The sequence below is a fragment of the Cuculus canorus genome, chromosome 9, assembly GCF_017976375.1.
Source record: "Cuculus canorus isolate bCucCan1 chromosome 9, bCucCan1.pri, whole genome shotgun sequence".
In the NCBI taxonomy this organism is placed as follows: domain Eukaryota; kingdom Metazoa; phylum Chordata; class Aves; order Cuculiformes; family Cuculidae; genus Cuculus; species Cuculus canorus.
The window spans coordinates 27,819,207-27,842,666 of record NC_071409.1 but is presented as its reverse complement, the minus strand read 5'-3'; the positions used below and the strand labels follow the sequence as shown (position 1 = coordinate 27,842,666).

The window sequence follows — 23,460 nt, the reverse complement described above, 5'->3', positions numbered from 1 at the left end:
GCGGGCGGGGCTGCGGAGCGGGGCTGCGGGCGGGGCTGCGGGGAGGGGCTGCGGGCGGGGCTGCGGGGAGGGGCTGCGGGGAGGGGCTGCGGGCGGGGCTGCGGGCGGGGCTGCGGAGCGGGGCTGTGGGCGGGGCTGCGGAGCGGGGCTGCGGGCGGGGCTGCGGACGTGGAGGGATCCAATGTCTCGCATCCGCGCTGTTCGATGTGTCCCGCCGCGATGGAGCCCCGGCCGCTTAGCACGGGACGGGCCGGAAGGTCCGCGCGGCGCCCTCGGGCAGCACCAGGTCGAACCGGCACAGCTGAGCCCTGCGGGGAAGGGAGGGCTGTGGGGTCTGGACGGGAGGCTGAGGGGAGGCCGCGCCGCTCCCTGCAGCTCGTGCAAGAAGGGTGTGGGGCGGAGTGTCTGGGCTCTGGTCACAGGAACGAGTGAATCATAGAATCACAGAGTCACCAGGTTGGAAGAGGCCTCAGACCATCGAGTCCAACCATTCCTATCTGCCACTAAACCACGTCCCCGAGCACCTCGTCCACCCGTCTGTCCACTCCTCCGGGGATGGGGACTCCACCCCCTCCCTGGGCAGCCTCTGCCAGTGCCCAATGACCCTTTCTGTGAAAATCTTTTTCCTGATATCCAGCCTGACCCTCCCGTGGTGCAGCTTGAGGCCGTTCCCCCTTGTCCTGTCACTTGGGAGAAGAGGCCGGCAAAAGTGATGGGATGAGAGACAACGGCCTTATGTTGTGCCAGGGGAGGGTTAGATCGGATATCGGGAATTATTCCTTTGTGGAAAGGGTTGTCAAGGACTAGCAGAGGCTGCCCAGGGCAGTGGTGAAGGCTCCATCCCTGGAGGGGTTAAAAACCTGCGGAGGTGGCACTTGGGGACTTGTGGTTCAGCGGGGAGGGGGGGCGGGGGGCTGGTGGTTGGACTGGATGAGCTGAGAGGGCTTTTCCAACCTCGCTGGTTCTGCCATTCATTGACTTCAAGCCCTGCTGGTATCAGGGGTACCCTGATCACATGTTCATGCTGTTCTATGTTATCGTTTGCTTTGCCTTACGGAAAAAGCACCTGGGAGAGTCAGGTAGAATCACAGAAGATAGTGGGTTGGAAGGGACCTTAAAGATCATCTAGTTCCAGGGACATCCCACTAGATCGGGCTGCCCAAGGCCCCACCCAGGTACTTCCATCCAGTTTGCAAGGACAGATATGGTTTGTAAACCCCTGCTTACCTTCCTGGATTTGTAAGCGACCGCAACCTCATTTGGAGAATCCTGAGTTTGAATTTTGGGCCGATGACGGATCCCGTGGAAAACATCAAGGAAATCCTTTCCACGTTTTCAAAGTCCTGGTCGAATCCAATTAGCAAAGTGACTTGGTTGAACCGCTGGAAGGCTGTGGCTTCCCTAAGATAAAGCAGACGAGGCGTCAGGGAGTCGCTGAGGGAACAGCACCGGTTTCAATGTGCTCAGTCTAATATTAGGAACAGTGCTGGGGAGGAGGAGGCCTGAGCTTAAGACTGGCTCCTGATTCGCAGGGAATGGGTATGGATTCATGTCTTCAGGTGTGACCCGCTCAGCCACATTGGCACTCAGTTGTTTGGGGTGGGAGTGGGAACACAGCTCTGATGCTGTTTGCTCTGGTCCCAAACCAGAATCCCTGTGATTCCACTTTGAACCTAAGTGGACTGGACCCAAAAGATGTTTGTGCCCAGCTGCCTGTGCAGAGCTGAGCACCGAGTCATCTGCAGAGCCCGCAGAATTTGTTCATAAAAACCTGCTTGTAACGGTGCTGTACAGCTGAGGCAGCTCTACAGATGGAATACTCTACCTTGGGGTATTGATGTGCCTTGAGGGTATTAATGCCCCAACTGAATTTCTGCTAGTTCTTTGCTGGCAAATGCAGCAGAAGTGCCTGTGAAACAACGTGGCCTTGACCGGCATTAACAGAGAGTAATTCAGACTCTCGTGATTGAAAAGGAGCATGGGTTTAAAGATGAGCAGGGTGTAGGGGACTGACCTTAGTCCATTTTGACCAAGTGGCCAGTGCCACCTTGAGATGCAAATGCACTTGCCTTGGGGTAAGAGCAGCAGAGCTGTGTGGCCACAGAACACATTCTTTATAGAGCTGGTTGTGTGGGCGTAGTTCAAGGCTTCTCTTGCAAAGGTGAGGAGTGCGGATGTGAGTGGAAAATGAGTGGCCTTGAGCAGAAGTTTTAGGAGGGCTGACAAGCAGGACGAGTTTTAGCTGTCCTGGTATGTGTCAGCCTTGTGAGTTTTCTGGCCGTGCAGTCCTGGGGAGCTGTGCAGATTGCTCCAGTGCAAGCAGGTGTGGCCAGGGGAACCTGCCCTTGGGAAAACCAGTTGAGCAGGACTGGTTTGGCTGAAGTCTGCTTTGATCAATCAGGAATTCGCATGTTCACAGAAACATCAGTTATTAATTTGCCTCTCCAAGTGGAATTAATTGATTTGGATGTTACATATTCAGGCCCAAGTTCATCCCAGCTGTCTTGGGTACCCAGAGCTAGAAAGGAACGCTTCCTGGGACAGGAAGGAAAGGAAAGGAAAGAGGGGGACGTGTTTACCCCCCTGCTTTAAAGGGAGCCTAGAACAGCTGGCTGAGGTTGTCCACTCCTGTCTTTAAGATGATTGAGAAAGGTCCAAACCGAGGGGCTGGGCTGCCAGCTGGTGTGTGCTGGGGTGTCTGGGAAAGCTCCCAGGGCCAGGAAGGGCTCAGGCATCTGTGCTACCAAGTATCTGCAGAGAAATGAGAGGAGGAGATCTTGCCTCCTCTCAGATGCAGTTGTACCCGGTGGTTTGCTAATGTTTATGGATCACCTGGTCAGTAAGACTTACGGATTAACTTTGGATTCTGCCTTCTTCCCAGTTTCATCCACTAATACAATGCTGAGGGTGCCTCTCCTGGTGTCTTTGTTCCATGTAATAATGTCCACAAAGTAGTGATAAACTGGAGTGAGAGAGAAAGTGAGGGCCATTAAACTGGGCTCACTGGCTCTGCTTCCCACAGCTGCCTGCCCTTGGGGAGATGATCTGCCAGTGGAGCTTGTCCATCTCCCACGTGCTTCTCTGACACAACCTGTCCGATTTAACTCTAAAATCACTTTCTCCTTCTCACTTGCCATCTTCCTTTGCGGAGGTGTCCAAGACAACTATTACGAGCTGTCTGGGAAGGCACTAGAGCCAGGGTTACATGAGTGGCACGCAATACGGTCTTCCCATGCAGCTTTCATTACACCACCTTTCACCACCATGCTCAGGTGGCTTTTTCTTTTTCCTGTCCACCTCTGATCGCCTTCGCCTCAGCATCTCTCATTTGTCTGCTCTTTGCTTTGAGCTGTGAGTCACTAAATTTTCTTCCCAGCCAGCACTGGGTCTCAGGGCGTGATCCCTTCCCGCAGCCTGGTATGCTGGTGATTTTCCTTCTCTCCAGGGCAGCTTTTCTACTTGTTCAGCTCAGAGCACGTCTCATTGTTCCATGTGCTTTGCACTTGCACAAAAGTGTAGTGCACTGTTTTGAAACACAGTTTAGGAACAAAACCTCTGATGTTGCATTTTACATTTCATTGAAGCTGAAAGAGGGGAGATTGAGAGGAGATCTTAGGCAGAAATGTTTTCCTGTGAGGGTGATGAAGCCCTGGCCCAGGTTGCCCAGAGCACTGGTGGCTGCCCCATCCCACCTCCCGGGGGGCGAGCCTCCACCCCACCCCCAATCCAGTGGGAGGTGTCCCTGCCCATGACAGGGGCTGGAACTAGATGAACTTCGAGGTCTCTTCCGACCCAATCCATTCTCTAATTCTATGATTTCCCCGTGCTCAACAAATTTCTTAGCACAGAGAGCACGAGGAGCTGGTTCTTGCACATCTCCAGAGAAGAGCTGGTTTCTGGCTTTCTCAGCACCAAGGAGGTTTGGGGGTGAGGGATGCAATGGCAAGGCTGCAGATGGACACAATTTTATCCAGCAGCCACTGGCTTTGTTATTAAAGCGCTGGCTATGATGCCGATAGCAGCAAACCATCTCTGCTTGGCTGTTGTTGGAGGCAGCAACACACAAAGGAGAATCACCTCAGCTTTCTTAGTCACTTACTACAGAATGGCTCCTTGTCTGCTGTATTGAAAAACATGCTTGATCCCAGATGGCTTTGCTGTGTTAGGTAGCTCTTCCACTCATAGGCATAATAACCTACAGATGATGGTTTGGAGATGGAACAGAGGGTTAGTGCACAGGTATATAAGCAATTAAATTGCTGAAACTAACGAAGCAAGTGTTTGAGCAATAGCCCATTGCTGGCTAGCTGCAGGGTAGTGCTGTGACACGCTATCTGTATCCACATCTGCAAGCCGTAGTCCAGAAGAATTTCATTTTGCAGTGCGGAACGCAAACCAGCCCCTCAGCTTTGCAAGTTATTTCAGGAGATGTCAAAGCATCAGCATTTTGGAAAGGGCACCCTGAAGCTGGGCTGTCATGTCTGGGCTGAGACCCCTCTGTGGGTCGGGCAGTAAGGCAGAATGCCCTTTGTTCACCCTCTCTGCCGTTCCTTCTAGAGGCAGGAGGGGTTTGTGGTGCTGTAAATGTCTTAGAAAAGACTCTGTTTTAGCAAGAATATGCCTCAGTCCCTCCAGCTGATGGAGTGTAAGTCATTGTTTCTGTGACTTCAGGGTAAAGATCCCAAGTCTTTGGCTTTCCTTGTTCTGGATCCTTTATGTGTGGGGATTTCTGTTACAGATCATAACATGATGTGACTGTACAAAGAGAAAGGATGTTTCTTGGGCCTCTTTTGCCTGCAGCAGAGGCTTGTAACCTTGCAGAAGTGAAGGAGAGACCTTCTCAAAAGCCTCAATGTAAGTAACTTCTCTGCGCTTTCGCAAAGCCCCGCATCGTGCCACTCCTTTAGCAAAACATTTGTCACACACAAAGGTACAGTAACGGCAGCTCTGTCAGGAAGGCACCTTTACCTTCCCTGGATCCTCACCTAGAACGGGGCATGGCAGAGGCCAAAAGGGTTCACAGCTGGTACATTTGCCATGCCTGTAGCTGCGGTAGGAGCTGCAGGGGTAGGCGGTGATGTTGCAGCTCTGTTTCAGGGATGACATGAACAGGAGAACAGACCTCTGGTGGTCACACTTAAAATACTGCAACCCTTAATCATACACAAGGGAGAAATGTGTTGTTAGCAACCCTCACACTTCAGGAAAACCAGATTAATGCATGGGTAAGAAGTGACACAGCGGTAGACAGCCCCTGACCAGTCTGAACGCAGATATTGAGCTGGGGAGCACTGGACTGGGGCGGGACAGTAAGCGAACACAGGCCTCTCCCGCAGAGCACGCTCAGCACTGCCTATGCCTGTTTTACGTTCCTTCTTGTCCTTTTTGGTTTTAAAAACATACTGGTTCCTATTGTTACTACAGTTCCAGAGGATCCAGCTATGGATCATTCTCCTCTTTTCTAACTGGGAACTTTTTGTTGGTGCTTGTGCAATTCAAGGCAGAATTAGTTACCGGAAAATATTGTCAGTGGACAGCCAGGCTGGTCGTCCCCGCCATTGGGGTAGAAGTCTATGTGGCCTAATGCTTCTCCGTAACCTAGTCCTGACAAAAGAAGACATCAAGGTGGGGGAAGGAAATACTCAACTGTAAAATGCAGAAGGAGGAAACAGAAGAAACTAAGTGAAAAAAAACCATAGTTATTTAGCTCCAAGATGCCAGCCTGTGCAGGAATATTAATGTCATTCATTCAAGGCCAAGTTGGAGGAGGCTTTGAGCAACCTGATCCAGTAGGAAGTATTCCTGCCTGTGGCAGGGGGTTGGAACTGGACGGGCTTTAAGGTCCCTTCCAACCCAAACCATTCTATGATTCTATTACTTTAGCAATGGTATTGAATACCTAAAATAAAATAACTGTGCGTGTGACAGTGCAAAATTTAGGAAAGGGATGCGAAACACTGGGTGTTGCTGTGCTGCTGACGTCTGAGTTCTTGGAAGGGCTGAGAGGAGAGGCAGCAATGAAGTGGGAAAGCCAAATACTAGTGGGAGGTTGGCTCACACTGGGAGATTTGCTGTGTACCGGTTGGGAGAGGAGAGGGCCGAGGGAGAGGCCAGATCTCCCCGTAGGAAGGTTTAGCCTGCAGGAGGTGGGATGAAAACTGGAAGCATCATGCAGGGAGCCACGGGGTTAAGGATAACTGATCTGCTGTGCAAGGACAGCACTGAGCTGTGTGACAAGCTTTTGAGACACTGCCTGCCTTGCAGCACAATGTTCATGTGGCACTGCTCCAGTGGGACTGGGCTCTGTCTGCACCGATGCTGACATCCTCATACTTCATGGGCCACAGGGCTATAATTGCTATAAAACAGCATCATGTTTCAAAATGCAAATAAACCAGCAGCTCCCGAGGAACCAGTGATGACAGTGTAGGCAAACCAGAACCCTGGAGCACCAGCAAAGGAGACTGCTGTCGTCCAGGGCCAAAGGAGCAGGGATCTCCCAGCACTGCTGCCTGCCCGAGTGCCTGCTTTCCCCTACTCCCCATCAGTGTCTAGGTTTCCTTGTAGTGGGAAAGAGCAGAAAGGTCACATACCATCGGTGTCCGAATGAATGACATCCACGAACTGTGCATCCGTAGGGTCCAGCCTCTCACTGGGTGGCTTTCCTCTGTACAAGGGGCCTGCTGGGTCAAGGCCTGCAACGCAGAGCCGTGCACGTGGCATCCCTCCAGTGCAGCTCACGCGGAGCAGCTGTCCCCGAAGGAAAAGGGCTGATGGGAGGAAGGGCTTACCTGTGATTCTTCCAAGTGCCCCGTCAAACATCTGCCCCACAAAGCCAGAAATGTGCGCTCCCAGGCTCACTCCAATCATGTGCAGGGAGTCGAGTGATGCTCCGTCAACCTGAGAGTTAAAAGTACTCGTGGCCACAGACTTTAGGTGCATAAAGGGCATAAAAAATAGCAGGACAAGGAATGTAAATGTGCCTCCCTACTTTGCTCTCAGTGTGTTTGGCTCTGTGTAAATATTCCCCCTCTGGTATTCCCACCGTATACCTGGCACTCATGGAGAAGCACCTGTCTGGGAGAGCTGTGGGGAGAACTTCAGGGGATGGTTGTGTTGTCCTGGGCAGTGGCTGTGGGCTGGATGGAAGTGAGTGTCCGTGGGCCCTGTGAGTGCAACTTCTGTTGCCCACATGGGGTTCCTACAAAGCATTAGCAGACACTAATGATCCTCATGATCTGGTGGTGTCATTGCCTGTGCAACAGCTTTGAGGATTCCCAATTTGTAGCTGATCCCCATAAGCTGACTTTTGGACATATGGAAAGTGGAAATGGAGTTTCTGTGTATGGGAAAACATGTCCATAGAGTTTTGTATGTAGAAATGTAGAGACTTGGAATGTAAACAGAACATTGCAACAAAATACCATTGTACCATGTCTGAGAGTGGAATTCGGCACTGTAGTATAACCGTACTTCCAAAAATTAATGTATTCTGTTTTAGGAGTTTCTTTTCCCAGACATCCTGCTGGTTTTAAACGCTTTCTTTGTGCCCTTTACATAGTGTGTGTTAACAATGATATCCAGCGTTCCACTTACCAACATCTCATCAATGAGTTTCTTCAAAACCTCAGCAACTCTTTTGCAGTTTCCAGAAGCGTGGCTGTAGATGAGGGTTGTTGCCCCCTGGTTCCAGTCCACCACGATGATGTTCATGTCTTCTACAGAAAGCAGGCGCTGTACCAAGTCAGGGATCCAGACTGGGGCGGAGCCTGTGAGTCGATATCCATGGATGATGAAGGTAGTTTTCTTGGTCACATCTAGATACATGGAGGGTGTTGAATTGAGCTCTTCAGCACAGTTTGGGTTCTGCCTGGTGTAGAGCAGCAGCTTCACTTTCAGGTCTGTCCCTCTCAAAGCATCGCTGAGGCTGAGCACTGTGAATGCAGGGCATGCGTCCCCGGAATCTGGAAGGAGCACAGAGGAGCAATCCTGAGGTTAACACCGATGTGTTTGCTTTGACCTATTCTACCTTGATCTGCTTGAGGGCAGGAAGGCTCCACACAGGGATCTGGACAGACCCGGTTGATGCACCCAGGTAAATCATGTGAGGTCCAACAAGGCCAAAAGCTAGGCTCTGCACTTGGGTCACAACAACCCCAGGCAATGCTCCAGGCTCGGGAAGAGGGGCTGGAAAGCTGCCTGGTGGAAAAGGACCCGCATTCCCTGAAAGAGCACAGTCCTCCTTCCACTGGCAGCTTCCCACTGGTGTGAGGAAGGTAGTGGAGACTGACCATTAGAATGGGTGCTGTGTTGGTGTGAGAGCACACCCAGGTGCTCTGAATGGGTTCTAGGATAAAGAGCTGTCCTGGTGGTTGGTGTGTAACTCCACTCTGGAGCGGACAGGTATGGAGGACCTTGCTGATGTGAGGGGCAGATCAGCGCTTCATTTGTATTTGCAGATGCAGCCTGCGAGGTGGGGCGCCCTTCGACTGCATGAGGGATGTTACCGATACCGCTTTATACAAAGATGAAGAGTAGCTGTAAGTGTTGCTTTACGGGACGGTCTCTGCCACTTTGAAGCCTGTCTTTGTTCATTCCTTTTCCAGCAGAACACAGGCAGAGCCTTCAGAGTCCAATGCAATCTCCAGCAGGGCGTCGGCAGGGAGTGGAGTAACTGTCTCCAGACAGACACTGCTTCTGAAGACCCTCACAGGTTTTGCAGCCTCTTCCTGGCTCACAGTCCTTTTCCCCAAATCCCTTTAATCCTGTTGAAGAGCCTTGTGGGACAAAGAGTCTCACACACACTCCACGGGCTGCAGTAATTGTTCAGTCTGCAGTTGCTGGAGAAGTCTTCCTGATCTGTGTCGCTTATAGGGTTGTGCAGCAGGTCGAGGGAGGTTAGGAAACCTGCAGCTGTAAAAGCTAATTGTGTTCGATCAAATCCCCAGTACCCCATGCATTTTAATTTCTAAATGATGAAACGCACACAGTTTCTACTTTCCCTTTTCTCCTCTTGTGGAAATCAGGAGCGTGAGAGCGTTATAAATGCGGTGCCCAGCACATAAAATAATCTGCTCAGTTGCCATTGTTCTGCTAATTACTTTGAAGAAGCCCCAGGAGCTCTAGAAATAAAAGTTAATAGGCTAAAAGGATGCCGCAGTGAAGTCCAACTGGATATTTTAAATTGCAACCGTAAATTCAGAAATAAATTTAACATTTGAAATCCATGCAGTCCTTCCTGTATAAAACCTGTGCTAAATGTACTAGTAGTGGGATTGGGCAGTGGAAAAGGGATCTTCTGCCAGGACCAGGGAACATTGGGTGAAACAGCCACTGGGTCCTGCTGGCGAGAGCGGAGGTGACCGGCATGCCCTGGCTGTCTGCTGGCCGGCTTGCTCTCACCACATGGCTTCAGTGCCACAATGCTGGAGAGAGTCATAGAATCACTTGGTTGGAAAAGACCTTTGAGATCAGAGTCCAACCATGCCTGTGCAGCAGGAGCTCTCGTGTGATATTGCTCATGTGGAGATGGCAAAGGAACCAACAGAGAACAGGTTTTGCTGGGATACCTCAGCACACACAGTGACACTGAGTGGTTGTCCTCTAGGCGCTACTGCGACATAAACAAATACAATTCTGTTTATTTTTCTACTAACAACTAGAAATTGGGTTAGTTATTGTATAGTATTATTGTATAGTACTGTTAATCATCTTTATCACTTTTGAAGCTGTAGTAACAGCAGCAGAAATGCCAGGCAAGAATTATTTCTATATTGTGCAAGACTGCGTTGGTTGCTTAATTTGTTCCTGTATCTCTTGTGTTGTGCTGAGACTTGCCCAGAAGAGCACTGGATTCATCACTGCAAAAGCCCAAACTTTCTAGTGAGGAAGAGCTTTTAAAGAGCTGATTGGCATTTGCTAATGCTTAGCACAGGAACTGTTTAAAAAGCCTTGTTTTATCTGCACGAAGTCTGTTAGATTTGTTGGATTTTGGTTAACAGAATCAGATCCAAGTGCTACAGAAGCCAACACATGAGGGCAGCCAGGTGTCCTGGCTTTGCTTGTCGTTCTGGTAAGCACAGTGAATCCCACTCCACAAGCAAATAAGTGAGGTGGAAATTCACAGCCTGGTGCTGTACTTGACCTGTGTCCAACAGACCTTTTCCCTCCAAGTACAGTGTATAACGGTGGCAATTAACCCAGCATCCCATTAGATCACTTCCAGCCTTGTCTTGGCCATTTGCTTGCAGAGCAGCCTCGGGCAGTGAACTTTTCTCCCTCTGCTCAGTTTTCCGACAGGACAGCAAACACTAGTTTCCTGGGGAATTGCTCCAACATAGCGCTGTAGCAGGGGGCATTCCAAGCTGTTAAATCCATATGGGAGTAGGACATTACTTGTTTTGAGCATGGGATCAGCTTCTGAGGCGCTGCCTCAGCAGAAAGTAAGTTGGTTCTGAAGTTCCATATGTATGTGTATATATATTCTAAAGTTCTGTAGTCCCAGGTGGGAGCATTGCAGCCCTGAGAACAGTCCCAGGCAGACTCTGTGGTATAAATATACTGCAGTCAGTGCTGCTTCAGGCCTGCATTCCCCTGGTCTCTCATATCTTCTTGGAGATGGTGTTTGGAGGCTTCTTGTGCTGTCCTGGATGTTCATCCTATAGACAGGCAGGGTCTGCAGCAGTGGCATTCTGGGGCAGTGATCTTGAGGCTGCCTGCATGAATACAGTAGCAGCTGGATTTTTTAACTCTTGCAAAGTGAAATTCCCACAGATTTTCACTGTGGGTCAGTGGTGACTTGGTCAGATTTGTAGTTGTTCTTGCCATAGTTTGGGGATCCAGCAGTGCCACACGGAGCCTGCCAAGGGGCTCAGCCACCCAGCACCTCGCAAGGACCTCGGATAAAGGTGCTGCTGCTTCTCCATCTGCAGTTCTACTGGTGCTCAAACCACTGTCACCTTCCCTGGGCTTTACAATGTGTTTCAACACACTGGACTCACTCATCAATAATGAAGTCTTCAGCTTCAAGCGCGCCCCAGTTCCACATAGCAAACTCTCAGGAGTGTTATTGAAGAATTCCACTACTTTTCCGCCTCCTAACCTGGCCTTCAGCATCTCATTGGGTTTCATTGGTGCCTTTTTGCACAATTTTCCTTTTCCACTATTTTGACATTTCTGTATTGAACAACTAAGCAAAATGCGTCCCCAAGATTACTCCAGAGAATCTGATGAATAAGTGAGTGTTTATAAGAGCACTGTGTGGGTTTTTTTAAAGCTGTTTGTTGTCCCTACAAAGCAGAGAGCTATAACTCGACTTGGTCCCATGAGTACACTAACACAAGGCGGTACATTTTTTTATTGTTACATAGGTTGGTGCTCAATGGGGCTGTGAGGATATCAAATGGCGCTTATTGTTCATCAACAGCAGTTCATCCTGGATGGCTGCTGTACAAGAGACTGCGGAAAAGAAATCATTCTTTTTTGAAGATTCCGGATGACATTTTCAGTGTCGATGGATGGTACTTACACAGGATAAATGTTTGCAAAGTCAAGAAAAGCTAATAAAAATGACTTCTGGTTTTACACTGGAACTCTGAGCTGACTGCGGTTGTGTAACCGGTATGATTTGCAGTGCCAGAACACATCCTGCTGGTGAACCCCTCTGTGCAGCAGCTGTAATGCAAAGGGTCGGTAACAGTCATGTTTCCCCAAAGGTGTGTTAGATTTGACAGAAACATTCAAAACAAAAGGCTGATTTCTTACCTGTTCTCACCCTGCACCAAAGGCAGATGAACACGACACATAGCCTCAGCATATGGACTTCTACATGGAACTGCTACAGGTCAAGATCTTCAGGACCCCACCATTCCTTTGTCACTGTGCGTGACAGCGGTGTGCTCCCTTATTTCTGCCGGCAACCGTAGATGTGGTGAAAGAAGGAAGTTACCAGCCAAGGAATGAAGACCAGTCCTTAGTTATACAACTACAGCTGCTTCTTAAAAAGGTGGGGCGCCTCGTAGTCCACCAGGTTTCCGTGTTTCAAATATAGTTTGCCCTGGGGATGACTAATCAAAGGCACAAATGGTTCGGTATCACGCTGTAAGCAGCAGTTTCACTTCATGTGTTGAAACTAAGGGAATGAGTGCCTGTCTATTTGTCTTTTGCAAAGAATGTGGAAAGGCAGTGAGGAGTGTAGGTGTCACGGCAAGGCTGATAAGCATCTGGGCAGGGCCAGTGCTTGGTTTCCCAGGGCCCTAAGTTCGCAGCATTCATGACAATCCCTACTTTCCCATGTCCCTTCAGCTCTCCTGAGCACTGTAACCCAGGATCCTCTCTAAGCCACAGATCCCATCATCTCGGGTGGAGGAGGCGGAGGCAGAGCACTATGTTGTGATGAAGGGAAGGTCCCAGTCTGAGTCAATCTGGGTCTCAACTGAGCTGCCTAGCAACTGCTTTCTTGGATGCCACTTGTACATCTGGCATTCCCACCACGCTTCCTTGCGTCACTGCTGGAACTACTTCAAGTAAGAAAAGGTTTTTTCCCCCCTGCTGGACAGGAGGAAGAAAATAGCTGATGCAAAGATGACTGTCAGGGGCAGGAAAAGAAGCCTGAAATCAGAGCTGGAAGATTGAGTGGCAAAAAGGAAAGAGGAAGGTGGTGGGGAGTTTTTAAAAGGGTGAGAGATCGGAGGGGAAGAGAGCAGGAGTGGCTGCTGGATGAAAGCTGTGTGGTAGCTTTGCCTAATGTTTTCTTAGCAAATCCTTCTAACGTAGGGCCAGGGAAAGGGAACATGGGGAGGATCAGAAAGACCTCATTAAGGACAGGCTCTGCTTTTCCCCTGGTGATTATCCTCCCTCAAAAGAAGGAGCTGAACTCTTCCAGCCTCGACCTGCATAGGTGTTTCCGTGGTCCATGCTGTACCTACTAAGCTTTTTAACTTTGCTAACTCTTTGGTTAATCCTTAGCTTCACCTGCCGGCTCTCTGCAGCTCCTTCTTGTTTGGACAAGTGTGTGCTGCGTGCTGGTGCAGGCTCGGCTCATGCCTCAGAGAGGATTGTAATCAGAAATGCACAGGGTTTCTCACAAGCATCTCGAGCTCCCTAACCCCATGCAGACCAGCGATCAGTCTTACAGGACACATGCTGTGCTGTGATTGTTTGGTAACCACATAGGCAAAAGTTGGGTGTTGTTATTTTGAAGAGGACAGACATTGAGAAAAGAAACCAAAAAACTTCTGTGGGGCCTGGAAGCTGAGAGCTCCAGGAAAGGGCTTTTCTTCTGATGTACAGAATCATAGAATCATAGAATCACTAGGTTGGAAGGGACCCACTGGGTCATCGAGTCCAAGCATTCCTAGCGCTCCCTAAACCATGCCCCTCAGCACCTCATCCACCCATCCCTTAAACACCTCCAGCGAAGGTGACTCAACCCCCTCCCTGGGCAGCCTCTGCCAGTGCCCAATGACCCTTTCTGTGAAAAATTTTTTCCTGATGTCCGGCCTGAACCTCCCCTGGCAGAGCTTGAGGCCATTCCCCCTTGTCCTGTCCCCTATCACTTGGGAGAAAAGGCCAGCTCCCTCCTCTCCACAACCTCCTTTCAGGTAGTTGTAGAGAGCAAGAAGGTCTCCCCTCAGCCTAATCTTGTCCAGGCTAAACAACCCCAGCTCTCTCAGCCACTCCTCATTAAGACTTGTTCTCCAGCTCCCTCACCAGCTTCATTGCTCTTCTGGCAAAAGGAAATAATTTGAAACAGTTTTCCTTCCAGTTCCTTTCCCGCCTCTACTAATAATCGTAAACTCTGTCAAAATATTTTCTCCTCAGCAAGTTCTGCCAGTGGTGTGAAGGAACCAGTCCAATAGTGAAACACACAAGATGAACAGAAGGCTTTTACCTATTGCAAAAGACATTTGAGAATCAGAGATAAAATGAGATGGAATGATCAAGAGGGCCTTGCCTTTCTTCTCAGCAGAGAATGAGGTAATGATTTATAGCCTGAAGCTCACCCGACTTGTTTCTCTTCCCCATCACTTTCCTCAGATTGCCATTTGCCACCGGAGACAGCTCATCCAAGTGCCTATTGGTGTTGCAGCTAGCACACTGGGACTGTCAGGCTCTTCTTTCTGACTCTCAGTCATCCCTCAAAAGACAGTGATTTGGAGTAACTCCCATTTTAGCATAAGCTAGACTGTCTGTTTGCAGTATGCAAATTGCAAACATGCCTAGGATGTCAGCACTGGAAATGCCATCCACCATCAGACCCAGAGATGAGGGGTTCCAGTATCCACTCATGTTCACTGGAATCCTATTGACCAGTCTTCCATGCCTACCCCACGCAACCTCCCTCAGCCGCACACCAGTTAAAGATGGTGACAGACAGCTGTGGTTACTTGTTTTGGTACACTGAACTCTAGCCATAGAATACACAGGAATACTTTTTATGGCATAAACCTTCAGAGGTGAAACTATCCCATCAAGAGCTTTGGCACCAGCGACAACTTAAGACAGTAAAAACTAATTCTTTTATCACATGTAGAAAACATGTAATATCATAACTGGCACTTAAGAACAATTTAATTGAAGAATAATTTAACAAAATATATGAAATAATCTGACATAAGAGAAACATTCTGATACCAACTCTGGGGTGTCAGATAGTAATTGTTATTTCACACTCATTTTAAACTGTGTGTGGTCACGGTAATCAGAACCACTGGCTGAATCCCAGCCTTTTCCAGAAATGTTTCCTCTTCGGCAAAGCTTATGACAGCAATAGTCAGCTGAAGAACACTTTTTATATTGCATTCATGCATCCGCTGCATGAAATCTCACTGATTCACTAGCTTCCTGAAGGTGGAACGTTTTCATGGAGATACTGGAGCGCCAAATCTGTCCACTTCATTTCTTGCTCTTTCACAGACTCGGTTGTGCCACCATTGTCTTGCTCTGGTTCAGGAAGCTCATTCTGAGAACAAAAGACAGGGACAATCCATTCCACACGTAACATGCTTTCTGAAGGGAGCAGGTTACTAAGACTTCATGTGGATGAATACAAAGGTTCACCAACAAGCCCAGAGCAAGCACCTGAACAATATGTATCCTATACACCAATCAACCTGAAAATACTTCAAAGCCCAATTAGGAACAATATTCTTTTCACACAACCATGGTGCTTAATCTGAAAGGTAAATTGGCTTTCCAGGACCCTGGGACCTCACTATGCACTCAGCCTGTACAGGCAGTGAGAAAGGAGAATACAGAGCAATGCAAAATAAGTAAATAATAGCACAATGCAATTATTCCATTGCTTGTTTGCAATGTGTTTCTTCTGTTGTTGCCAAGAACACAGGTACTGCATTTATTATAGCTGTTATTAAGACAACTGGTCTGAAACAGGTTACTTTCCTATAGCAGGTGAGAAAGCCTTCCTCTTTCTGCATGCCAAACTCAGGTCTGGCTGGGCTGGATCGACTGCACCAGTCAGAAACCCCTACCCAATGTGACGCAGGGCTGCTCACCACATGGTAAGAAATATGGTTTAACTGAGATTTCATTTTCCTTCCTTATACGACTAGTTCTCTGTGTTGCTGTATCGCTGCAGTCACGCTGAGTGCATGTTATTCTGCCAGAAACCATTTGGGCAGGAATTCCGTGTTCTAGGTCTCTGGAAATCCCAGAGTGAGGGAAATAAAACTTTGCTCTTTTGAAAACAGCGTATGATTCAGGCTGAGAGTGTTGGGGTTGTTCAGCCTGGAGAAAAGGCTGTGTGGAGACCTTAGAGGAGATTCCAGGACTTAAAGGGGCTCCAGGAAAGCTGGACTCTTGATCAGGGAGTGCAGGGACTGGATGAGTGGGATGGTTTTCAGCTGAAAGAGGGGAGACTGAGATAAGATCTTAGGAAGAAATGTTTTGCTGTGAGGTTGGGGAGGCCCTGGCCCAGGTTGCCCAGGGCAGTGATGGCTGCCCCATCCCTGGAGGGCTTCAAGGCCAGGTTGGATGGGGCTTGGAACAGCCTGATCCAGTGGGAGGTGTCCCTGCCCATGGCAGCGGGTGAAGCTGGATGGGCTCTGAAGTTCCTTCCAACCCAGGTTATGGGAAAGGGGATACAAACATCCCTGCCCTCATATGCATGGATTGGCGCATAGGACAGAGAAAGAGTCAGACCCATGCGGGGAACCTTCCATGTGGGCAGCTGCTTCACAAGTGGTGCTGTCCGTGATGTTTCAGGGAAAGGGCTGCAGCACACACACTGGTTCTGACTACAATCGATATCAGCAGTTCACCTACCAGCGGGATGGCCACATCCTCGTAAGGCAGTTTATCTTCTCTCCATGCATCGTCAATTAGATCCAGGATTCTGCCATCCCTTTGCACTTCGCTGTCCATTGCTGGGGCGGGCGCTCACAGCTAAACCTGGGGCACAAAGCAGAGCCTGTCTGTAACACCCACATCCCAGCCAGGCAGCCAGAGTCCGGGCTGTGGGACTGTTCCAGTTTCGATCCAATTTATGGTAAGCTTTAACTTTTATGGAAAACCTTGACTTTTACAATCCATCAAAATGGGGCCCATAGGTCCAAGCTAATCCAAACACCATCATAGAATCACAGAATCACTAGGCTGGAAAAGACCTCTTAGAGCATCGAGTCCAACCATTCCTATCTGCCACTAAACAATGTCCCTGAGAACGTAGTCTACGCATCTTTTAAATACCACCAGGGATGGGGACTCCACCCCCTCCCTGGGCAGCCTCTGCCAGTGCCCAATGACCCTTTTTATGAAAATTTTTTTCCTGATATCCAGCCTGAACCTCCCCGGTGCAGCTTGAGGCCATTCCCCCTTGTCCTGTCCCCTGTCACTTGGGAGAAGAGCCCAGCTCCCTCCTCTCCACAACCTCCTTTGTGGTAGTTGTAGAGAGCAATAAGGTCTTCCCTCAGCCTCCTCTTCTCCAGGCTAAACAACCCCAGCTCTCTCAATCGCTCCTTGTGAGACTTGTCCTCCAGCCCCTCACCAACTTCATTGCTCTTCTCTGGACACGCTCCAGAGCCTCAACATCCTTCTTGTGGTGAGGGGCCAGAACTGAACCCAGGATTCGAGGTGCGGTCTCACCAGTGCCGAGTATAGGGGCAGAATCACCTCCCTGGACCTGCTGTCCACGCCATTTCTGACACAAGCCAAGATGCCATTGGCCTTCTTGGCCACTCATGCACACTGCTGGCTCATGGTGGCTGTCAACCAACACCCCCAGGTCCTTCTCTAGGCAGCTCTCCAGCCAAAGAACGGTTGAGTTGGAAGGGACCTTAAAGATCATCCAATTCCAACTACTGCTTTTGTTGGGCTCTGGAGAAGATCCCAGGCCCTGCCTGTCACCAGTGCTGCCCTCACGCCCCAGGCTCGGCGGGGAACGGCATAGACTGGTCCCCGGTGCGCCTCCCAGTGCCCCCCGACACCGCGGGCCCGGAACTGCCCCGCTCCCGCTTTCGCTCCCGCTTTCGCTCCCGCTTTCGCCCCCGGTCCCTACCCGCTCCCTGCCCGCTCCGCCCCGCGCAGCCGCGCTCCTCGCGCAGGCGCAGCGCCAGCCCCCAACGGCTTCCCGGCGGGCGGGCACGTAAACATCCGGGTGTCCGTTCGTCCCTCCGTCCGAGCGGGCGCGGGAGCCGGGAGCGCAGGTGGTTGCGGCAGGAGGGATGCGGGGGACGCGCGGGTCGCTCGGAGGCTGCTGGGGCTGCACCCGCGTCCCGGGCCGGGGAGCGGGGAACCGGGCCGGGGACGGGCTGGAGAACGGGGTTCTGAGGGACTTGCGGCGAGAAGGGGAGGCTGAGAGGGGAGACCTCGTCGCTCTCTGCAGCTCTTGTGGTGAGGTGGGTGCTGGGCTCTGTTCCCAAGGGACAAATGACAGGACAAGAGAGAACGGCCTCAAATTGCACCAGGGCAGCTTTAGATTGGGTATTAGAAACAATTTCTTCACCGAAAGAATTCGCGGGCACTGGCAGAGGCTGCCTAGGGAGGTGGTGGAGTCCCTGGAGGAGTTTAAAACGCAGGCAGATGAGGCATTTGGGGATCTGGTTTAGTAGTGGACGGGTACAGTTGTGCTCAATCTCAGTGGTCTTTTCCAGCCTAAACGACTCTATGATTGCAGCCGGCACTGTGTCCTGCTGCAGGTTCCAAACAGAAAACACTTCACTCGTGGGCAGTGCTTTCAAGTCTTCCTCTGTATTGACAGGTTTTCTCTACTTGACCTCACTGCTGCCATTCTTTCCTGAGTTGTGATGCTCAACCATGTTGATTTGTAGAAGTTTTACCTCTTATTTGCCAAATAATTTATTTTTTTCTTCAGCGTCAGAAGTGATGGGCCAGCTCTGGCTAGTTTGGCAGTGATTATTCCCCTTGTGCTCTCCCGGTGGAGCTTTGCTCTAGAGCTCGTAGAATCATAGGATGTTTTGGATCAGAAGGGGCCTTAAAGCTCCAAGCCGCATCCAACCTGGCCTTGAACCCCTCCAGGGATGGGGCATCCACCACTGCTCTGGGCAGCCTGGACCAGGGCCTCCCCACCTTCACAGCAAAACATTTCTTCCTGACATCTCATCTCAATCTCCCCTCTTTCAGCTTAGCCTGTCCCTGCACTCTTTGATTGAGACTTGCCTGTAACTTGTAGATCATGCAAGCTCGAGGGGTCACAGTTATGACACTAAGTCAACCAGCCTGGTGAGAGGTGTCTAATTTTAAGGCTTTCATCCCAAACCTAGGTAGGTTGGGAAGTGCACCAGGCTGGCAGATTCAGGTGTCTTTCCTTGGGATCAGGGCTTAAAGGCTCAGAGAAGCAGGAGCAGGTGCTCCCTGGCTCCTCATAGCACTGGAGCTGCTAGCGTTGAGCTGATCCTGGCCTCTCACAGAGGGACCTGCCGATCGAGAGCCTGGATGGTGGCATTGCAGAAAATCTGTTATCCTTGATTTGATGGTATTTGGCTCTTAAGTTTGCAAAGGTGGTCGTTGTTTTCCTTACCTGTGATTGTGTGCTGATTGTAATTTATTTTAACTTGGACTTGTTCTGCAGCTGCTTTTGTGCAATTCCCTTGCTGCGAAAGCCACCAGGATGGAGGCCTTACTGGAAGGAATGCAAAGGAATGAGCAGGGGAGGTAGGTATGCAACAGAATACAGCCAACATTCTAAACAGGTGAAGTTCTACCCTTCCCTCTTAGTCCAAATCAAATCTTCCTGTCCCAGACAAAGCTTTGCTTGCCTCATTAAGGGCTTTGGAGTCTGTTTTCTGGTGGACAGCTGCAGTGTGCATTGGCCATCAGCTGGCACAGCCACAGTCACTGGCTGAGCTGGCCTTGCAGTAATCCCTTGTTGGGTATTATTATCTTAAAATTGTAAGGATTTAATTTTACATCTTCCTGAAAACCTTACCTCTTTGTTGTTGTTGTTTTTGTAAACCCTTCTTACCTTCTAGCCTCAGGAGCAGTAGTTATTCGAGGTGTGGATAAACAAGTTTTTTGTAGCAGACTTACTAGGTTAATGACTTTGTTATCCACTTAATTGAAAATGTGGTTGTTTTCTGCTCATGTTGAAACTGCAGAGTCCCGTCCATCTCTGAAGAATCCCTAGTGCTCAGTCTTAGGTGAAAGTATTTGGACTTTTGGATGCCAGAGAGAGACTGTGGTGGCAATAATGGAAAAAAGTGGTTGATGTGTTAAACAAGCATAAAGGAAAGGTCAGTGATGCCACTTTCATAGTCATCTGTGAGAATGTGATTCAGGTTTACTGGTACCGCGTCTTCTACAGATAACTGATTGCAGAAGTCACATTTAGACTTAGCTTTAGATCAGCAGATGCTGTGAAGGAAATGTTCTTGCTCTGCATAAAAACTGCTGATTTTTGGTTAACTTACAGGACAGAGTGAACTTCAAATTTAACGGATTTTGGCTCCTTTAAGGAGTACTTCTTTTCCTGTGGAAAATCTGCCAAGTTGTGAAGTGTGCATATGCTCTGGGGGAACAGAGAAATTTCAGTCCCTTAACCTATTGATTTCCATTTCTTTTCAGTGCTTCCCGTTTGACAGGCAAATTAAAAGGGTAAAGATCCCTGTGGAGTTCACTGTCCTCTTGGGCGGTGTCTTACGAGCCTTTGTGTGGTCCCTGGCTTAGCAGCTTGTGAAGTTTTAGAGGAGTTGGTAGGATTGGCTTCAATAATGAGTGCACCACATTAGAAATGGCAGCGTCGCTAGGGAGCATGCTCTCCCTGGTGGATTGTGAGTGTTTTATTCTTCATTATCACGTTGTCATCCAGTCCCCTCTGCTTAGGGGGTTGTCTGCGTTTGTGATAAACTTCTGTTTTCAGGAGCCAATGGCTTGGCTGTAAGATTTCTCTGGTGACTGAAGTTTGGTAGAAAATGTCTCTGCCTGGAGAGCAATTAAGGCAAATACGAAATAAGAATGAGACATGCTAACTTAGATAGCAGAGGCAAAGGGATAAGTGTTTATGTTTATCTCTGAATAGAAGACAATCCCTACATTTAACGTGAGTGGGTCACTTATTCCCATCGGGATTTCACAACTATCCTTCATCAGTCATTGCCACATCTAGGTCTGTGCCAGGTGCTGGGAGCATACTGCTGGTGAGATGCTGTGTTAGAGAGCAGGGTGAACACATTCGTGCCCACTGCATTTCCCTGCAAGCAAAGCACTACATGTGCAGGCTGCATCCAGAGCAGTGGGACCAGCAGGGAGGGGGGCGGATTCTGCCCCTCTGCTCCACTCTGGTGAGACCCCACCTGGAGCCCTGGGTCCCGCTCTGGAGTCTTGAGCACAGAAAGGACGTGGAGCTGTTGGAGCGAGTCCAGAGGAGGCCATGAAGATGAGGGCTGGAGCAGCTCCTGTACAAGAACAGGCTGGGAGAGTTGGGATTGTTCAGCCTGGTGAAGAGAAGGCTGTGGGGAGGCTCTGGCTGTATTGGTGTGGAATGCTGTATTCACATTGGTTGGTGCCTGCTTTGCAACTTGAAGCTCTTTCCCTTCCAGTGGTGGGTTCCTGACTTCTTGCGAGGCTGAGCTGCAGGAGCTGATGAAGCAAATTGACATCATGGTGGCTCACAAGAAATCTGAGTGGGAAGAACAGACGCAGGCTTTGGAAACTTGTCTGAGCATTCAAGAGCAGGAGCTTTCTTCTGTCAGGGCTGCTCTGCATGAGAAAAATAAGGAGGTACTGCCTCAAATTGTGTTTTGGCAGCTCTGTGAGGAAGTTGCTTTGACTTTTTGGGTTAAAAGCCAGCAGTTGGGTTTTTTGGTTTCCTGTACAACTGTACTACATCCTCAAAATTACTCAAGTATTGCTGTAGTTTTTTGGTAATTTGGTGGGAAATGTAGCAAATTTGACACATGTGACAGGCTGAAGCAGCAGTGGGGTAAGAATTCTGAGGCTTCTTGTTCATCTTCTTCTGCTGGTCTGCAGCACTTTGGAAGTAATGTCTTTGTAACCAAGTTATTAAATCTGGAGTCAAGCCGCAGGATTTTTATTTTCAAGAATAGTCATTTTTATCATGAGGCTATCGTTATCAGTTGCATTCTCTCAAGACACTTTTGAAATATTTCCTACGACCACAAGTGAACATTGATTTCAAAACTGAGCTGGAAACTGAGGCTGAAGTCACTCCGGGAGCACATTCATGCTTTTGGTTTACTCATGATTTTCTGTGGTGATTTTGATTTATTGGTTGCTCTCCTCAGACCTGCAGTTAGAAAGGTGTCTGCTCTGGGCTGGGGATGGGAAAAGATGGGGTGAAAAAAGAAAAAAGCCAGAAAAGAGTCACAAGAGCAGTTGAGTCAATGTAAGGGCAGTCTTCACTGTGAGTTTCAAAGCCTCGTTTCTTTATCCCTCTCATCTCTATGCATTATTTGGAATTTCCGCTTCACCGAGCATAGCAGGATAATGGCATGGCCTTCCTTTCCCTTGGTAGGTGGCTTGGGATCACAATGATGCTTGTGGAGAATTTCTTGCTGTACTGGATAGAAACAGCCTTTTGGCATGAGCCAGCACTGTGAGCTTCATCCCCAAAAATGAAAATCAGAAGCTGGCTCCAAAGAAGAGGCCAGAACAGAAACAGCTCTGGCCCCACCAACCAGAGACTGAGACATAGACTTAATCTGGTTCATAGTGAGTGACCCTGCTGAAATGTCCAGGATTAGGCTCCTTTAATAGTGATTTACCACTCTACTGCAGTGTGTAGGGATGAAATGAGAGCTAATGCCAGTGCCTGCTGACAGTAAAATCATCTTTTATTGTTTTATTTGTTTGCTTTTTAACTCTTCATTCAGGTTGCCATGTTGCATCACCAGCTAGAAGACGTGGAAAGAGCCAGACAGGAGATGGTTAGAGAATATGAACAACAGCTGAAGAAATTTCAGGAGGAGGTGAGTCTAAGAGAAGATTGGTTTTTAGTCCCCCGTTGGCACATGATCTGATGGGTGAAATACTTTGCGTCATTGCTTTTGTTTAGATGCTGCAATTTTAAGACCTCCTGTTCCTCATATTCTTAGAAAGAAGAGCATTGAGTGTAGACAGAATAGTATTTTTATGCTTCACAAGGCCTGGTTTTGGCAGTTCAGGGGAGCTTGGTGGTGGAGAACTGTTGGAGTGAGATGTGTTGTAGGGGCATGGTTACAGTTTTCGTGTGTTAGACCTTGACAGAAGTTTCCTGTGAAGATTTCATGGGTTCACCCATCCTGGCCATACAGTGCTTGTGCTGAAGGTGCCATGGATACAAGCAGCAGCTTGCTTCTTCAGCATTTTGTGAAATTATGAAAGGGCACTCGTGTGACTGGCCTGGATTGTAGGAGGTCAGGAGATGGGGATTGAGCACACTGTGCTGGCAATGTGCATTTACAGCCCAGAAAGCCAATTGTACCCTGGGCTGCATCTAAAGCAGTGGGACCAGCAGGGAGAGGGAATTCTGCCTGTCTGCTCTGCTCTGGTGAAACCCCATCTGGAGTCCTGGGTCCAGTTGTGGAGTCCTCAGCACAAGAAGGACATGACACTGTTGGAGCGGGTCCAGAGGAGGCCATGGAGATGATCCCAGGGCTGGAGCACCTCCTGTACAAGGACAGGCTGAGAGAGTTGGGGTTGTTCAGCCTGGAGAAGAGAAGACTCGGGAAGACCTTAGAGCAGCTTCCAGTGCTGAAAGGGGCTCCAGGAAAGCTGGAGAGGGGCTCTTGATCAGAGAGTGCAGGAACAGGATGAGAGGGAACGGTTTTCAGTTGAAAGAGGGGAGATTGAGATGAGATCTTAGGGAGAAATGTTTTGCTGTGCGGGTGGGGAGGCCGTGGCCGAGGGTGCCCAGAGCAGTGGTGGCTGCCCCATCCCTGAAGGTGTTCAAGGCCAGGTTGGATGGGGCTTGGAGCAGCCTGGTCTAGTGGGAAGCGTCCCTGCCCGTGGCAGGGCTTTGGAACTGCATGGGCTTTGAGGTCCCTT

General features: G+C 49.4%; 3 protein-coding genes across 26 annotated transcripts in view; 1 reads left to right on the top strand and 2 right to left on the bottom strand.

Moving 5' to 3' along the window:
* Positions 1-93: 93 nt before the first annotated feature.
* Positions 94-11,904, bottom strand: LIPH (lipase H). 8 transcript variants are annotated; one of them, XM_009570171.2, is made up of 10 exons: positions 11,764-11,904; positions 7,597-7,964; positions 6,792-6,900; positions 6,594-6,695; positions 5,515-5,604; positions 4,986-5,153; positions 4,100-4,195; positions 2,851-2,962; positions 1,228-1,401; positions 97-308 (listed from the first exon to the last, which is right to left on the bottom strand). In XM_009570171.2, exons 1-10 carry the CDS (start codon positions 11,813-11,815, stop codon positions 236-238), a joined length of 1,344 nt encoding a protein of 447 aa, XP_009568466.2. In that variant the 5' UTR covers positions 11,816-11,904; the 3' UTR covers positions 97-235. The 8 variants fall into 8 exon arrangements, with proteins under 8 accessions (XP_053930029.1, XP_053930026.1, XP_053930031.1 ...); XM_054074051.1 differs by having other exon boundaries at positions 95-308; positions 6,594-6,900; XM_054074056.1 differs by lacking the exon at positions 11,764-11,904 and adding an exon at positions 11,528-11,669 and having other exon boundaries at positions 95-308; positions 6,594-6,900.
* Positions 11,905-13,844: 1,940 nt separating this feature from the next.
* The window catches only part of CEP63 (centrosomal protein 63), a 77,874-nt gene continuing 68,258 nt past the window's right edge, over positions 13,845-23,460 (top strand). For 3 of the 15 annotated variants that reach the window (XM_054074041.1, XM_054074047.1, XM_054074039.1), the window contains exons 1-4: positions 17,695-17,855; positions 19,049-19,131; positions 21,015-21,195; positions 22,308-22,403. In XM_054074041.1, the coding sequence (XP_053930016.1) occupies positions 19,088-19,131; positions 21,015-21,195; positions 22,308-22,403 (321 nt within the window). In that variant the 5' untranslated portion in view covers positions 17,695-17,855; positions 19,049-19,087. Of the gene's footprint in view, positions 13,978-15,408; positions 15,522-17,547; positions 17,664-17,693; positions 17,856-19,048; positions 19,132-19,574; positions 19,710-21,014; positions 21,196-22,307; positions 22,404-23,460 lie in introns of those variants that run through there. The other 12 variants (XM_054074034.1, XM_009570190.2, XM_054074040.1 and 9 more) reach the window with 10 other exon arrangements.
* Positions 14,501-23,460, bottom strand: part of ANAPC13 (anaphase promoting complex subunit 13) — a 259,639-nt gene continuing 250,679 nt past the window's right edge. Inside the window, exons 1-3 of one of the 3 annotated variants that reach the window (XM_054074083.1) lie at positions 17,516-17,601; positions 16,285-16,410; positions 14,501-14,962 (exon numbers count right to left, since the gene is read on the bottom strand). In XM_054074083.1, coding sequence (XP_053930058.1) covers positions 14,837-14,962; positions 16,285-16,383 — 225 coding nt within the window. In that variant the 5' untranslated portion in view covers positions 16,384-16,410; positions 17,516-17,601 and the 3' untranslated portion in view covers positions 14,501-14,836. Of the gene's footprint in view, positions 14,963-16,284; positions 16,412-17,103; positions 17,453-17,515; positions 17,602-23,460 lie in introns of those variants that run through there. The other 2 variants (XM_054074084.1, XM_054074085.1) reach the window with 2 other exon arrangements.